The sequence below is a fragment of the Gekko japonicus genome, unplaced genomic scaffold (assembly GCF_001447785.1).
Source record: "Gekko japonicus isolate JY-2015 unplaced genomic scaffold, Gekko_japonicus_V1.1 scaffold153, whole genome shotgun sequence".
Lineage (NCBI taxonomy): Eukaryota > Metazoa > Chordata > Lepidosauria > Squamata > Gekkonidae > Gekko > Gekko japonicus.
The window spans coordinates 928,445-945,864 of record NW_015175360.1 but is presented as its reverse complement, the minus strand read 5'-3'; the positions used below and the strand labels follow the sequence as shown (position 1 = coordinate 945,864).

The following is a 17,420-nucleotide window of genomic DNA, read 5'->3' as shown; positions in this document are numbered from 1 at the left end:
AGAGTGGGACATATCTATGAAGTCCCCAAGAGTCTTTCCTGTGCACCTAACTGACTGTCTCTGCTTCTCCAGGTCAGCCACCTTGGCCTCAAGGGAGCAAGCACATTCCCTGAGAACCAGGAGTTCCTTGCACCGAGCACACACCCAAGACTTCTGTCCAGTGGACAGATAGTCATACATGTGACACTCCGTGCTAAACACTGGATACCCCCCAACCCCCTGCTGGCATTCTGGCTTCATAATTCTTTTAAAATAAGTAATATAATCCCCCTTTTAAAACCCTTTGTATTTATGTGGTTTTTCTTGTCGAAGTCAACTTACCTTATGGGGAAGACAAAGAGCCTAGGGCCTTGGCTTTCTAGCTCTTCTTGGGCTTCTTACAGAGCCCCTAGTCTAAGGGTCCCTAGGCTAAGAGCCACAGGCAAAGAGCCCTTTAGCTCGCCCTTCGGCTCATGCCAGAAGCTCGTGCCTCTGGCAAGGTGCTTTCTTAAATACTGAATTACAGTCAATCACAGTCAAATAATGCCCCTTCCTCTCCCTCTCTCAAGCAGCCAGGACTCTGCAACAACTCTAATCACTTTCACAAACTCCCAAACACAGTCCTCCCACACAGTATCTTCAGCTGAATCCCCTCAGCTGAAAGCAAGTAAAAACACACTCACCCCTCTAGCAGCTCTGTCTCCTGCTCAGAGCTCAGCTGGCTCAGATCATACATTACTTTTGTGGTATGACTTTCACCACTAACTTGTTGCCGTGACTCATCTTGTATGCTGCACTGTGAATGTATGGATGTTTTTCATGTGGACAGCCTCTAGGCTACTGTCAGCCGGCATGGGGTTTACCATGTGTGGTAGAAGAGCTAATGTGAGCTGACTTTCAAGGGAAATTTTTGAAGCAGTACATAGTGCTACATATCTCATATAATTGCATAGTTTTAGATAAGCACAAACCACTAAAAGCAATGTGCATGCACATGTCTTCAATGCTAATTTAACATCCGTAAATGAGAACAAGATTCCAAACCTATTTAAAACACTCCTTACCTTCCCTGAATCAAGCTCCCTCTGAAACTCGTCCATTGTGTTGACTGCCACCATATGGGTTTTAAGGTCTTCTGAAGCTCTAAAGAAGAAGAAATTCTATCAGGGTATGCAGAAACATGAATTTACAAAAATTATTATCTTTAGAACCAAGTCTTTAATGTTAAGTCAAGCACGTAAGGAGTTGAGTTTTCACAATCATAAGGATATTCTACTCTACTACTAACAAATCAAAAGTTATTTGAAAAATGGATAGTCTACATTATGCTTATACTATTCTGCTCTTGACTGACTGCTTGTGCGTCACCTCAGCCCATACTGAGCTATTCAAAGAACAAATTGCCATCATTCTAAATTGTAGAATGGCACACCACAGTTCCACCCATCAAGGAAGTTTGAATGATGAACCCATAGTCTATTAGGTTAAATTGTGATGATCCAGAGATCAATATGAATGCACACAACACAGTCAGACAAAGAAAAGGTTTAGTTATCAAGAACTGTGCTTGAATTGATTCTCTGTTCAATTTTCACAATTCACGTTTCACTGTCCCTTTGGAACCCAATGACAGGATGACTGGAAAGTACGAAATTTGTGCTTTATAATAGTCATAGAAGATGGCTTGTGCCAGGTCTAACCTGTTATAAAGATTATTGTGGATCTCTTCCAGAATATGTCTGAGTTGGTCCACTGCTTCATTTTCAGCAAAAGTCAACTTTTCTCCCGTGTCTCTTCTGACAGCTACAAACTGACAATTTTTCATATCTCGTGGTCCAACTTCAAGCCTCACTGGCACACCCTAAAAGTCAAAAGACCACAAAAAAGAGTTTTGTATACCTCTTTGTGTTATGTAGATCACAAACAACATATTAAGAAGAGAAGAGATTGGATTTATACCCCGCCCTTCACTATCCAAAGGAGTCTCAGAGCGGCTTACAAACTCCTTTCCCTTCCCCTCCCCACAACAGACACCCTGTGAGGTGGGTGGGGCTGAGAGAACTCTGACACAAACTGCTCTTTTTCAAGGACAGCTGTGCCAGAGCTTGTGACTGACCCAAGGTCACATCAGCAGGTGCAAGTGGAGGAGTGGGGAATCAAACCTGGTTCTCCCAGATTAGAGTCCGCACACTTAACCACTACACCAAACTAAGGGATTCATTTTGGTTATATTCAAAACTCACAAAATTACATCTGGCCAAAACTGTGTAATACAAACAGGGGACCCACAAGGATTTGAAGGAGGGGCATCTCATTTCCCCCTCCCCCACTAATTCTTCCTTCCCTTCCCTGAAAGCCCCCATAGCCATTCCTTCTCTACTGCTCACTCATAAGCTAACCTACTGTTATCTCTCCCCCCTACCTTTCCCTCCCCGACAGCCCCTTGTGGCTGAGTTGCATGATGTTGGCCACAGGGACAGGTGTATTTCCATGATGAGAAGTCTGCAAGGACATGTGGGGTTATCTTGTTTTCCCCTGTACTCACCTCCCCAAAGAGAACCAGTTTGGTGTAGTGGTTAAGTGCATGGACTCTAATCTTGGAGAACCGGGTTTGATTCCCCACTCCTCCACTTGCACCTGCTGGATGACCTTGGGCAAGCCATAGTTCTGGCAGAGCTGTCCTTAAAACGGCACTTTCTGTCAGAGTTAGAGTTTCTCTCTAACGAGGAATCAAAGCCAGATCCTGATCTGAAACTCTAACCACTATACCACACTCACATTTGTGGACTAGCTACTGTTGAACAATACCAAGCAGCAAGCCCTGGTTAAGTCATACCAGTTGTGTCATAGTGAGATGCCTGTGATTGTTGCCAGGCCCGGCCTTGATGAGTCCTCCCTCAAAGGCTAAAAGAGCCCTGGAAAGAGCCCTCCCCCCTGCCTTTTACTGACAGAAATCAAGATTTGAAGGTTGGCAATATAGTTGTGGTTGCCTAGCAATGGCCACTGAGGGCCTTCATTTCTTAAAGCTACAGGTGCTGCTTCTATTAAGGGTGGCTGTTAATACTCCTCAATGTATTTTTTAGATTTCAGATTTTTCTGCAAATCTTGAGCTTTTTGCAGGTTTCTAAAAATATCCATCTTGTCTGTCGATGGCTCCAGTCTCTGGATTTAAGTATCCAGGGACAGGTTCATGCTGAGGATTAGAAATACTGATTTTTGTTTAACATGGTAAGAGGAGATAAAAGGTAAGTTATCCTTTGAAAAATGTTGATAAGCCAGATCTACAGTCCCTGTATTTTACCTGCATGAGAAAAGTAGCAGACTAGTCAAGTTCTCACTTTACCAGCCCCTTCACCCATCCACCAAAAGATAACCCTTTCCAAACAAAATGCAAAAACCAAAATCACATAATGTCATTTATTAAGACCAACCAAAATGTGTGTACTTGTGTTATGTACTGTCAAGTCACTTCTGACTTATGGTGATGCCTATGAATTAACGACCTCCGAAACATCCTGTCATTTAACAGCCGTGCTCAGGTCTTGCAAATGGCACGTCATTTATAAACAATTGCTCTATTGGCTTTCTCCACTAGAGGTCAGAACGGAGCAGATAACTGGTGACTCCTACATTCTTCTACATCTGCTGCCGGGGCTCCAAATTACATCTCTGAAGAAAGCCTGACAACAAGCAAGCAATCAAAGAGAGCCAAACTGAAGCAACATTTACCTTAAGCTCCCAGTGATTGAATTTCCAGCCAGGTGAATAATTTTCTCTCAAGTCAACACGTACACGGATGTTTGCACCGTGCAATCGCTTTTGGTACTCATTACACTTTGCCACCAGAGCTTCCCGATCTCCTTCCGAAAGCACGTTTGTGATGCCACAAGGAATAATCACAACCTGAATAATGATACAACATTAATAAAGTTAGGTACATTAATGAACGTAAGGGGACTACAGCTTAAGGGAAAACAGCAGAAATAACACACACACACACACATACACACACACACTGAACCCTGTGTGAGCTCATCTCAAATGGAGAAAGAGACTGTACAAGAATTGGTTTGGAGGCCATTGCTGGAGATCCCTTTTCTTGCTTACTGCATCTTTAACTGCACCCCATTCCACTCACAATGATCCCCTGATTTGCAGGGGCAGCTTCTGTAGTGGTGTGAGGAGAAGGGGGGAGTTGCAGGAGGGAGGGCGAGAGATCCATTCCGTTAAGCCATTCCATTCATGGTTCATTGGTTCCAACCCATGGCATATATATCTATCATTCTATGAAATGGAAACATCAGCACGAGGAAAAAGGTTCAATATTAGTATAATACTTGATTTTACTCACCTGAACACAAGCTACTCTGGGTGGCAGCACCAAACCCATGTTATCTCCATGAATCATGGCCATCACACCGATGGTCCGAGTTGTTATGCCCCAAGAGTTCTGATATGCAAACTGTTTCTCTCCTGGGACCCTGGGGTCTTCAAAAACAATCTCAAACATCTTTGAAAAATTCTGTCCCAAGTGATGAGAGGTTGCTCCCTGGGGGGAAAAAGGTGTAGAAAGCATAGATCTCTTCTTTCTGTACATCAAGAATTGGTACAAAAGTTATGTATTCCAACATACCTGGATAGCTCGCCCACTGGCAGATATAAATGCCTCTACAGTGGTTGTATAATCTCCCCCTGCAAACTTTTCTTTTTCTGTTTTTCTTCCTTTCACAACAGGGATTGCCAGAAGCTCTTCATACACTCGAGCATACAAATCAAGAATCTGCAATACCTGGAATAAGTAATTAAAATCATTTAAAGGGTTAGGAGAAACAAAGATACCCATGTACTTTTGTGGCTCAAAAATATTACTTAAAAGTTTGATTAGGAAATAGAAGTATTACAATATCAGTGGGGCTCACAGTGGGCATTAGTTCAACCACTGCATCTTTCCCCCAAGTGGAAGCAGTGCTGGAAGAGGCAATTTGTCAGCTGACACCTATTGTCACTCCTGACGATGGGTCCCAACCAAGTGGCTCCTTGAAGCACTGGCAGAGCTACTGGAGCATGGCTCTCCTTGCTCCTGGCCAACCAGTAGCCCTCGAGGGCAGTGGCCCACCAGGAGGAAAAGGAGGAGGAGGAGGAGGAGGAAGAGATTGGATTTATACCCCGCCCTTCACTCAGAGTCTCAGAGCAGCTCACAAACTCCTTTCCCTTCCCCTCCCCACAACAGACACCCTGTGAGGTAGGTGGGGCTGAGAGAGCTCTGACAGAAACTGCTCGTTCAAGGACAGCTCTGACAGAACTATGGCTTGCCAAAGGTCATCCAGCTGCTGCAAGTGGAGGAGTGGGGAATCAAACCCAGTTCTCCCAGATTAGAGTCCGTGCACTTAACCATTAGAGTAATTGGCTTCCCTGTAAGTCAAATGGACAGTCTACCCCATCAGTAGCATATAATTCTTTAAATATATTGACTGCCCAGGTGCCAATAATGAGGAGAAACGACCAACAGGCATTCAAAGCTATTTTTGTTTGTGTTACACCCTGGAAAAGCAAAACCCACTATTATTCAACATTACATTTAAGTTTCAGTTTGAACTACTATCTGAAATGAAACACAGTTACTAAAATAATTGAACAGCCCCAAATCATTTGAATATAGAAAGACAACAAAACTTCACAAACTGCTATGAGTCAGATCCTATGGAGAACAGATCCTCCTTGCCTTGACCTTTCCATAGCTGCCCCCAGTTCCAAAAAATCCCCTGCTAAGTGCTGTAAACAGAATTCTACTAATGCTAAAGCAAACAACTTGCCAGGAGAAGCAGACTGAGGAGGCAATTTCCCCTCCTCACTGCAATTCTGTGTACTGGGGGTAATTTTGTTTATGAGCACCCTTTCACCATCAGCAGAAGATTTCGGGATATGTAAGAGGCTGGCTGCGGAGGGGCAAGGCAAAGAAGAAGAGTGCAGAAAACAGCAAAAAATTATCACAGGGTTGGAACGCCTCCCCTATGGGGCAAACTTAAAGTATCTGTAGCGTTTTGTTTAGAAAAAAGGTGACTGAGTGGTGACATGATACAATGTGATGCATACGTAGTGTAGAGAAAGTGGCTAGAAAGAGACCTCCCCCCCCCCATAATACTAGAACTAGGTGTCGCCCTAAGAAGTTGATTGCAATACATTCAATACAGACTAGAGGAAGTACCACTTCACACAGTGGGTAGCTGGCTTGGGAACACACTGCCACGAGCTGGACAGATTCATGGAGAACGGATTTATCACTGGCTACCAGTCATGGTAAAAGGTAAAAGGGGCCACGGTGGCTCAGAGGTTAAGATGCTGAAGCTGCAGACCAGAAGGTCTGGAGCTCAGCAGTTTGAGACCCAAGTGCCATGTGACGGAGTGAGCTCCCGTCTCTGGCCCCAGCTCCTGCCAACTTAACAGTTCGAAAGCAAGAAACTGCAAGTAGATGAATAGGCACCACTTCGGTGGGAAGGTAACAGCATTCCGTGCACCTTGGCGTTTAGTCATGCCAGCCACATGACCACGGAAATGTCTTTGGACAGTGCTGGCTCTTTGGCTTGGAAACGGAGATGAGCACCACCCCCTAGAGTCGGATTTGAGTAGCTTTCGAGCAAGGGAAACCTTTACCTTACTAGTCATGATAGCCAAGTGTGGCCAGTAGGTTCTTGGGATGCTGGGGTGGGCTTTGTCTGCATGCAGGCCTTGCTGATATGCTTTCCGGTAGTATCTGATTGACCGCTCTGAAAAAGACTGACCCGCAGTCTAATTTTGCATGGCTACTTTTACATTCTTATATTCTGCCAGCTGCTTTTGCAGGCTTTTCTGTAGGATCCAACCCGTGAGTACACACAAACACATGCTATAAAAGTACATGCAGATTTAATTTATATGCAAAAAAAGGAACACAAAGACTGTACTATTTGAATGTACACAGAAGTTTATCCACTGGTCCTGAACAGCCACCATTCAATTTTTCCTCTTGAGCAACTATCGTGAATTACAAAGTAAGGCCATCCACCACCATCACCCCAAACAGGAAAATATGGGTGCAGCACAATAAAAGCACACTACTTCTCAAATAATCTAGTCCTACTTATGCAATTACTTCCTATAAACATCCTTTAAAATTGCTGAAAGACAAACAATGCCATTCAGCAAAGGCACTGCAAGTCTACCTCTTCCGCTGCTTCTTCATAAGTTGAGAAGGCCGTGTGTCCCTCCTGCCACAGGAATTCACGAGTTCGCAAGAAAGGTTGTGGATGTTTGAACTCCCAACGCTTCAGTGCAGAAAAACAAAAAGTTTGTAATTCAGTATTAAAGCTACAGATCTTTGTTAATAAGCTTATTTTAAAAAAATTAGCACTGATCAAAACTCTAATTTTCAATTATATATCAGATGATGTGAATTTAAAGTTGGGCTAAAAATATAGGGCACAATATTGACTGGGCCAAATGGGAGAAAATGTGGAGAAATATGAAAAGAATGAAAGCAACCGCCATGAAGGAAAATCTTTTTAAAATGTTTCATCGCTGGCACCTTGCCCCAGCCGTGTTAGCAAAGTGTTATTCCAATGTATCGGAGAAGTGCTGGAAATGTAAAACTGAGAAGGGTACCTATTTTCATGTCTGGTGGACATGTACTAAAATTCAAGTTTTGGAAAGAGATACATAGTATTATGGTACACATTCTTAGAAAGCCAATTCCTATGGCTCCGGAGATATTTTTATTGAACATAATGCCGGATAATTGGGAAAAAGTAGATGAACATCTAACCACCCACTTGCTCACTGCAGCAAGAATCACCCTGGCAAAATATTGGAAGCTGGAAACGATTCCAGAAAGGGAGGAACTCATAGAAAAATTTACAGAGATTGCAGAAATGGATAACTTGACAATGAGGTTACAAGGGAGAGAAGAATGTACATATAAGAATATTTGGTTCAAATTTTATGCAGGGCTGGAGAATGAGGCACAGAAGGGATAATTAGTTGAAATCTGCATAGATGTGTATTGGATTTGTTGACTGGAACAAAAAAATCCCATGTGTATAAAGAATCCTATATGTTGTTATGTATTGTTGGAAAATTAATAAAGACTTGTCGTTAAAAATAAAATTAAATTAAAGCTGTCCAGATGTTGCAAGGTACAACTCTATTCACACCACAAAGCTAACAAAGATTTGGACCAAATTTTGTTTATAGCATCTATATACTAATATAAAGTCGGTCAAGTCTCCAGTGACCAGAGCTATGAACGGGCAAGATAAGTCTTTCTACAAACCTGAAAAAGGCCCCAGGATTGCAGAAAAATATAAAATATCTATCTAATCTATTTTATCTAATCTATCTATCTATCTTGGAGGGTTTTTTTTAAAAAAACCAACGAAATGATAAAAGGAGTGTCCGTAGCTTTAAGCATGTGATTCCCTCAATGGCTGTTGCTAGGCAAACACAGTATTCCAGGTTGGGTTTCAGTGAGCAAAAAGGCAGGGGGAGAGAGCAGGGTCCTTTCCAAGACTATTTTGGCCTTTGAGGGAGGATTCACTGGTGCCAGGCCATAAGGTTACCAGCTACAGGATGGGAAAGTCCTGGAGATTTTGTGGTGGTGTCTGAGGAGAGCAGGGTTTGGGGAGCTGCCATTTCTTCCAGGGGAACTACGGTTGCCAACCTCCAAGTGGAGGCTGGAGATCATTTGGAATTGCAGCTGCTGTCCAGATGACAGAGGTCAGTTCGTCTGGAAAAAATGGCTGCTTTGGAGGGTGGACTCTATGGCATCATAACCTGCTGAGGTTGCTTCCCTCCCGAAACCTTGCCCTCCACCCCCAAATCTCCAGAAACTTCCCAACCTGGAGCTGGTAACCCTAAGGGGGAACTGATATCTGTAGCTGGAAGATCTGTTGTGATTCCAGGAGATCTCCAAGAATTTCCCAAATTGGAGTTTGGCAACCCTAGAAGGAAAAAAAGAAGCAGGAAAAGGGAAGAGGCTACAGGATGTTTCAGGAAAGGGAAAGAATAGTGGGGAAGGGAAAAATTAGATGCCTCCCACAAGTCCTTGTGGGTCCCCACTTGTATTTTTGTGATAATGCAGATCACCTGTAGATTACTTCAACTACAGATATCTACATGAAATCAGAGCTGCTTTACACAATCACAAATCCTGACGTATTATAAGATCTGAAGAGACACAAATGACTAAAGTATGTGCATTAAGTATAACATGCATGTATTGATACTGCTGCGGTGGCTCAAGTGGTTAAGACGCTGAACTGCAGGCTGTGGAAGGTCAGTAGCTCAGCAGTTCGAGACCCGGGTGCCGCATGACCGAGTGAGCTCCCGTCTCTGGTTCCAGCTCCTGCCAACCTAGCAGTTCGAAAGCAAGAAATTGCAAGTGACAGCGCTGGCTCTTCGGCTTTGAAACGGAGATGAGCACCGCAACCCTAGAGTCGGATTCGACTGGCTTTCGAGCAAGGGAACCTTTACCTTTATTGATACTATACATGAGATTTTTCAGTCCTTGCACTTCTTTGTTGATTACAGAAGGAACAGAGAAATCAAATATATGGTATGCCTGATGCACATGATCCATGCAACAGGGAGTGCATGAAGGTCACTGCCTTACCATGCAAATGATTGTGCTAATTGGCCTGTGATACTATCAGCATTTCTATACAATTATAGGGAATAGTACATTAGGTTGGATGAAAGACTAGGAATGAAATAAAATTTTCACATTTTAAAAAACGCTAATGGGGTGGGGAAGTAATTACCATATATATATATACCATATATATATATATATAACATATAACAAAGCAAACAGTAACAGTATGAACTGTACTTACCACCACATTACACCACTGATTAAGTTTGACTGGCAGATCCCTGTGTGACTGAACCCACTTTGCATAGGCAGGATACATCACTACAAAAGAAGGGGGAGAGGAAAATTACAACACTTTTCCTTTTGAGAACCTAATTTTTTTTGTCAGCCTAAAAAGGCAAACCACCTCTCAATGTCTCTTGCCTTGAAAACCCTACGGGGCCCTCACAAGTCGGTTGCGCTTTCCACCACCACCACCACCACCACCACCACCACCAAAAAGCTAACAAAGATAAGCTTTTATAATTAAACATGGAATGACAGAAGATTCTCCATTTCATGCATCCTGGAAGCAGGGTACTTCTTGTGACAAACTGCTTAGTTCTTTCCTAAACACAAATTTTATTTCAGGTATTTCAAATCCACAACCGACAGTCCAATGATCATCAGCTGTTCTCGTCACAACATTCATCATCACTAGTTTGCCGTAAAGGGGAAAGACTCTTTAGTTAATGCATTTACCTGTTTCGCTAGTAGGACGGACAGCTATCGGTTCAGCCAGCTCTGTTTTGCCTGACCGTGTAACCCATGCAACCTAAAACAAATGAATGTAAATTCTTAGAAAATGCTGCATTTTTAAAATACATCATTTTCATCCTCACTAGAAATGTCATTTAATATAAGTAACTATACAAATATCTAGTTGCCTTATGCATTTTTACCGTCACTCTGATTCAGTGAATGCAGGAAAGAGCTCCACTGCACGCACTCCCCATTCATCTCAATCTCTAGGTAAAGGTAAAGGTAAAGGTTCCCTTGCTCGAAAGCCAGTCGAATCCGACTCTAGGGTTGCGGTGCTCATCTCCGTTTCAAAGCCGAAGAGCCAGCGCTGTCCGAAGACATTTCCGTGGTCATGTGGCCGGCATGACTAAACACCAAGGCGCACGGAACGCTGTTACCTTCCCACCGATGTGGTCCCTATTTATCTACTTGCAATTTCTTGCTTTCGAACTGCTAGGTTGGCAGGAGCTGGAACTAGAGACAGGAGCTCACCCTGTCTTGCGGCACCCGGGTCTTGAACCACTGAACTACTGACCTTCCACAGCCTGCAGTTCAGCGTCTTAACCACTTGAGCCACCGCAGCTCAATCTCTACAACAGCTCTAAAGGTGCATTCCCCTGCAACTACCCTTTCATAGTGGCATATGAATGAACGTCATATTTTGTTTAGGGCTAGTTTTGCAATTTAAAAAAAAATCCATATCGTATTAGAATGCAGCATCAAACATTACCTCTGGGGCAAAGTCTGCAATATGTGTCTTCTCTTTTTCTAGCGCAGCCTGGGACACAAACATGGGAAAGTAACAGTTTTCCACACCAAGTTTCTTGATTTCAGTATCAAAGAACTCCTTAATGGCTTCCCACACAGCATAAGCCCATGGACGGAGAATGTAGCAGCCACTGACATCATAGTATTCAATCATCTCTGATTTTGTGATCACCTTCATAGAAAAATGAGAAGGTTTTGATGTGGTGGATGTAATACTGCAAACAGCAAGTTTAAATGTACACAGGAGAAATGCCAGAATGTACAGAATATAACAATTTCATTTCTGTAAAGATTAGAGAAAAAGAATCATCTGATAAAATGGGGAATTTAGTTTGGTCCTCATTTATGTATAAAATGAAGCCAGCACAGTTAGGTATGCCTATTGAATTTCACTGATATCAATGGGACTGTATGCTGGATTGTAGTCAAAGTGACTGTCAGCCTGGATAATACAAAACTTTTTGTAAGAATCATGATCATCTAGAAGATAATAGCTACATTTAAGTGCATTTGGATATTCAATTTCTTGGACAATTCCAAACAGCTGCTTTAAGTGAAGTTGCATTTTTGAAGATGACTGTTTAGGATAGGATAATTGTTTATTTTTGTGTTTTGGCCACAATTCCTTTACCTCACAACAATTAGCAGTAACTGAGAATCTGTTGTTAAACCTGAGTCATGAAATTCATTCCACTGTTATGTGGCAGAATCAAACAAATATATATTGGGATAATGAGCAATTTCCTGACAAAAGATAAATGATCAGAACAAAATTTGGGAAATAATCCATTATTTGCTCAATATAATTTACTCCACAGTTCTTCGAACAGATGACTTTGAAGAAAAGTTACATGCAATAATTCTCAGTTAAAACCCAGATATACTTGCCTGAGAGTACCATTCAGATAGATTCTCTTCCTTCTTAGCCTCTAAACCCAATCTGGAATATTTAAAAGAAGAAAAACAAAACACTGAAAACAGTCTATATGCATTTGATTCTCATATCTGCATATTGAAGCATAGGGGAAAAGATGCTAAGTCAACAAAAATATCTATAGGAAAACTATTCCAATATGGGCTCAGATCATGGTCACATGACATGCAAACTTGTAAAAAAAAGGTGGGCCTAACTGTCTGAATGCATACTTGGGTACCATATGTTAGTCTTGTATTCCATGAGATATTAAAGATGGATGGGCGAGTGGGTGTCAACGTGGCAAATGGAATTCAGTGTGGCCACGTGCAAAGTGAAGCACATTGGGGCCAAAATTCCTAACTATAAATACACATTGATGAGGTCCGAACTGGCAGAGACTGACCAAGAGAGAGATCTTGGAGTCATAGTATATAACTCACTGAAAATGTTGAAACAGTGCGCAACTGCAATTAAAAAAGGCCAATGCTATGTTGGGGATTATTAGGAAGGGAATTGAAAACAAATCAGCCAGTATCATAACGCCCCTGTATAAATCAATGGTGAGACCTCATTTGGAATACATTACAAGTTAAATAGCACAGTGTATTTCATGTTCACAATGTATAACATATTTAATGTAAATTGTTTCAGATTACTAATGTTTGTAAGAAAGTATTGTTCATTGTTATGTAACAGTTATAGGAGGTAACGAAACTCACTGTAATATGTTTTTGGTTACTATGTATAATACTGTTCAAAACAATAAAAAACTTTAAATTAAAAAAAAAGAAAGGAATTGGAAAAAGTGCAGAAAAGGGCAACTAGAATGATAAAAAGGTTGGAACACTTTCCCTATGAAGAAAGGTTAACGCACTTGGGGCTCTTTAGCTTGGAGAAATGACAACTGAGGGGTGACATGATAGAGGTTTACAAGATTATGCATGGGATACAGCAGGTTGAGAAAGAGGTACTTTTCTCCCTTTCTCACAATACTCATGGGCACTGAATGAAATTTATGAGCAGTCGGGTTAGAAAGGATGAAAGGAAGTACTTCTTCACCCAAAGAGAGATTAAGACATGGATTCACTGCCACAGGAGGCGGCGGCAGCTACAAGCATGGACAGCTTCAAGAGCGAATTAGATAAACACATGGAGCAGAGCCCATCATTGGCTATTAGCCACAAGGTATAGGTGGGAACTCTCGGTCTGGGGCAAGTGATGCTCTATATTCTTGGTGCTTGGGGGGGGGGAACAGTGGGAGGGCTTCTAGTGTCCTGGCCCCCCTGATGGACCTCTTGATGGCACCTGGTATTTTTGGCTACTGTATGACAGAGTGCTGGACTGGATGGGCCATTGGCCTGATCTAACATTGGCTTCTCTTATGTTCTTCTGTAAAGTAATAAAATACATAAATGTATCTTCAATATTAGCATGTTGTGTTCAACATTAATGAGTAGGATTTTGCTTTACTATGTACAAGTCCCTCAAAATCCCAAAATAAAAAACGCACATATACATGATCACACACAGAATTTCAGTTTTCTTCATAGCATGTTTTGTATAACATAAACTAAGTTAAAACTTTTTAGATACATAGAATGAGGTACGACATGAGAATGAGTACCTGAAGATTTTTTCCTCACCTAATAGATGGTGCATTGTTTTAGAAACGTTTGCCACCAGTACATCCACCATCACTGAGTTAATACAAAATCCCACTAGGTTTTTGAGTATCCTGCCTTAAAATATTGAATTTGCTTAAAATTAAAATATGAACCACACAGACATATGTTTAAAAGCTACACACAAATAAAATGGTAGCAACAGTCTATCAGAAGTAATACATGTAATATAACTACATGTCAGCTAGCTGCCATAGAAGACTGGGAGGCAGTCGGTTCCCCCCCCCCCTCTGGCATCTGCGCATGCCCTATCTTCCCTGTGTATGATCTTGTCTCATGCATTCCTGTCTGTAAACGCTAGGCAACGCTTATCTGCAAGGTTAACAGGTGTGTGGGGGAGCTGCTTTGCCAAATGTATAATGAACTGCACCGTGTGAAGCTGTAATTGTTTAGGTTTTAAGGAACATTGCTTCTCAGGCTTTTGAGCGCGTAACCTGGAGTCTGCCCTCTTGGCGGGAATGGAGATTATTGGTTGTTACCCTGTTTGAATGTCTTACATTATTCCTGGCCCACCCTGGCCCAGGCATTCTGGACAGTGAACTTGTTCCTGCTCTATCATGGCTTTAATAAAATACTACTTTGCCTAAACGTGTATTGGATTAATAGCTGTGGGGGACCGGACATTACACCATTTGGAGTGTGTACAGCAGTTCAGAATACACTGCCACACTGAATGTGAACACCATGTTTTCTGCTACTAACTCTATTACATCCTTATCAAGCCTTTCTCTACCATCTTTATTGTAAAAGGCCTAGGCAGTGAATGAATCACTGCTGTGTTTCACAAAAACTACAGCAAATAACTGGAACTAAACAAACAACATAATAGCAGAAGTAATACTAGTTAGAAAGCACAATTACAGGGCAGAAAGCATTGTAATACCCGAAAAAGGCTTTCTGCCTTAGCTATATCCTTCACATAATGCAGTGCTAATCTGAAGGTTCTGCTTACCCATTTACCTTGTTGTTCAGACTCTACCTGAAGTAAGGTCATACTTTTGTTACCTGGTTTGTTTCTTCGGTCCTTGACCATCTCCTGGTCCACTGGAAGACAGGTTGCTGCTGCCACCTTGATCCTTCTGTCTTTCTTTCTTCTGGCCACTGTTCTCCTTCTCTTGTTTATTCTGCTTTTCAGATTTGTTCTCTTTCTCCTTGCTCTTCTTGTCCTTGTCTTCTCCACCAGCTGCTGAGACTGGCTTATAGTCTACCCCTGCTAGCGATTTGTATTGCGCCTTCAACTGAAGCAGATCTTGCACTGCTGCATCAACTGTAGCCTTTGGAAAGACAACATGACCATGTCAAAGCAAGTAATCCCTTACCTGGAAAAAAATATGATCAAGGTGTCTCCTCTGCCAGGTAAGTACTGCCAATAGAGGTACTGGTTGAATGACTGACAAAAATATGCTTGACACGTTGACTAAAGCAAAGTCACAGTACTCATGTTGAAGGAGGAAATTCAGAGGGAACAAGACTTTGAAATGTTTGAAGAGGGCTATGCATTATGATTTTATTATTTCATACTGTTTTTTGTAATAAGAGTAAAGTGCAGTAGTTATTGTCGTTAGATATGAACCTCTTGGAGAACATCTAGAGAAGCCTCCAAAATGAATAACAGACTAAACTGTTTACAGTCCTTTGGATAACTCTGACTTCCCATTTACAAAGAGCTTGTGAAATGCTACATGAAATAAGAAATACTTAATTTACAATTTAATTTATATAATCAGAATAAAATCAGCCTCCAATGAAGACAAAAACAAATAGTTGCACTAAAAGGAAAGCTAGTTTACAAGTTGATTTCTCATATTTTGAAGCCAGACTATAGGTACTATTCTTTGTTAAGAGTTTGTAGCTCAATATTCCATCAGATGCTTTGCATGCAGGAAGTTTCAGATTCAATAACCAGCTTCTCCAGTTCACAGGATCTTGGGCAAGAGGGCTGGGGGAAAAAATTCTGCTTAAGACCTTGAAAAGTAGCTGCCAATTACTGCAGACAGTGCTGGGCTAGATGGACCAATAGTTTCATGCAGCTTCATGCGCTCTCCTACCTTCCCTCCACCACTGCCAAAATTTAGAGTGTAATTTCTTTGGAGAATGACCTGTACTTATGTTATTTGCCTGCTGCTCTGTAAAGAAACATGTATATTTACGAAGAAGAAGCCTTAGAAGAAGAAAAGAGATTGGATTTATACCCCGCCCTTCACTACCCAAGGGAGTCTCAGAGCAGCTTACAAACTCCTTTCCCTTCCCTTCCCCTCCCCACAACAGACACCCTGTGAGGCTGAGAGAGCTCTTGACAGAAACTGCTCTTTTTTTCAAGAACAACTCTTATCAGAACTATGGCTTGCCCAAGGTCATCAAGCCAGGTGCAAGTGGAGGAGTGGGGAATCAAACCCGGTTTTCCCAGATTAGAGTCCGCACACTTAACCACTACACCAAACTAGCTCTTACCCAAATGATGCTGACCCAAAGAAAAAATTACACCAGATGTAATTAAGCCTAAATATACATTCTTCCTTATCTTAATATGGGTTTAGGATTCCCTCCCACTCCATGTACTGGATTTTGGTAAGAGAACAGGTGCAGTCAAGACAGACTGGTCTACAAGTGGGGAAACCTAAGTCTTTGGAGGAAGACAGCCACTGGTTTATACTAGTTATACCAGGTACCTGGTAGATTTCGGCAGGATTTATATTAAAAAATGAGTTCTGCAACAACAACAACTGGGAATATGTTGCCATGTAAAAAACTTTACATAAATATCTGCATTTTTAAGAAAACACATCAGTGAACACAGGTCATCTTATATACATGGGAGATAGTGTTCCCTCTAAACCGAGTTAGTGTGAGCTAGCTCAGTTTTTTAGCCTCCGGCTCACACATTTTTGTCTTATCTCAGGAAGGATGGCTTCAGAGCAAACTAATTTATGCAGTAGCCAATGCTTGCTCACAACTTTAATGCCAGTAGCTCACAAAGTAGAATTTTTGCTCACAAGACTCTGGGGTTGTTAATATAAACAATGAATAAAAATGAATGGTATGTATGTCCAGATTCTATTCATATACATGAAATGTTCACTGAATGTTACCTTTTCTGCCTTCTCTGCTTTTAATTTCCGGACCACCTCTCCTTGGGCAGCCACCTTGTTGAAGAGAGCTTTGGCTTCTGGTGTGTCAGGGCCACTGGTTGCTCTGCATGTTGGCTGAGTCGCAGCAGGTGCCTGAAAAGCGGGGGGCTGCCCTGGTTTGTAGTCCTGACCTGTCTTGTCTTTATACTCTGCTTTCAGGGAAAGGAGGAGTTTTACAGCCTCATCCACTTGATCCTACGGAAAACAATAAACAAGATGTTCCAGGGGGGTATGCATCTTGTCTCTTGCCTGTATATTCCTTTAACACACAGCATGAAAATCCTGCAGGTAATCTGCAATAGTTTTGATCTATCCTCTGCAGATCTTTCTCTGTCTATCACTACTAGTTTTACATGCAATGAAATCCAGGTTTCTAAGCATTGGCCATTAATCCCAGACTCTCCAGAATCCCCTGCACATTGTGCATTGTTCATGTACACACAAGGGACTTGGAACTATTTCTATCCATGATTGGGAATTTATTCATGTTAAAAATGGTGAATATATAGATACGTGTATGCCAATGCACATATTTACCACTA

The 17,420-nt window shown here is 41.8% G+C and overlaps 1 protein-coding gene across 1 annotated transcript in view; it reads right to left on the bottom strand.

Annotated features, from left to right (window-relative positions):
* The window catches only part of EPRS (glutamyl-prolyl-tRNA synthetase), a 75,260-nt gene that overhangs the window by 10,326 nt on the left and 47,514 nt on the right, over positions 1 to 17,420 (bottom strand). The window contains exons 21-32 of the mRNA XM_015425356.1: positions 16,840 to 17,073; positions 14,756 to 15,024; positions 12,041 to 12,092; positions 11,115 to 11,324; positions 10,346 to 10,418; positions 9,846 to 9,925; positions 7,179 to 7,280; positions 4,613 to 4,768; positions 4,331 to 4,528; positions 3,709 to 3,882; positions 1,680 to 1,840; positions 1,044 to 1,122 (exon numbers count right to left, since the gene is read on the bottom strand). Coding sequence (XP_015280842.1) covers positions 1,044 to 1,122; positions 1,680 to 1,840; positions 3,709 to 3,882; positions 4,331 to 4,528; positions 4,613 to 4,768; positions 7,179 to 7,280; positions 9,846 to 9,925; positions 10,346 to 10,418; positions 11,115 to 11,324; positions 12,041 to 12,092; positions 14,756 to 15,024; positions 16,840 to 17,073 — 1,788 coding nt within the window. The remainder of the gene's footprint in view (positions 1 to 1,043; positions 1,123 to 1,679; positions 1,841 to 3,708; positions 3,883 to 4,330; positions 4,529 to 4,612; positions 4,769 to 7,178; positions 7,281 to 9,845; positions 9,926 to 10,345; positions 10,419 to 11,114; positions 11,325 to 12,040; positions 12,093 to 14,755; positions 15,025 to 16,839; positions 17,074 to 17,420) is intronic.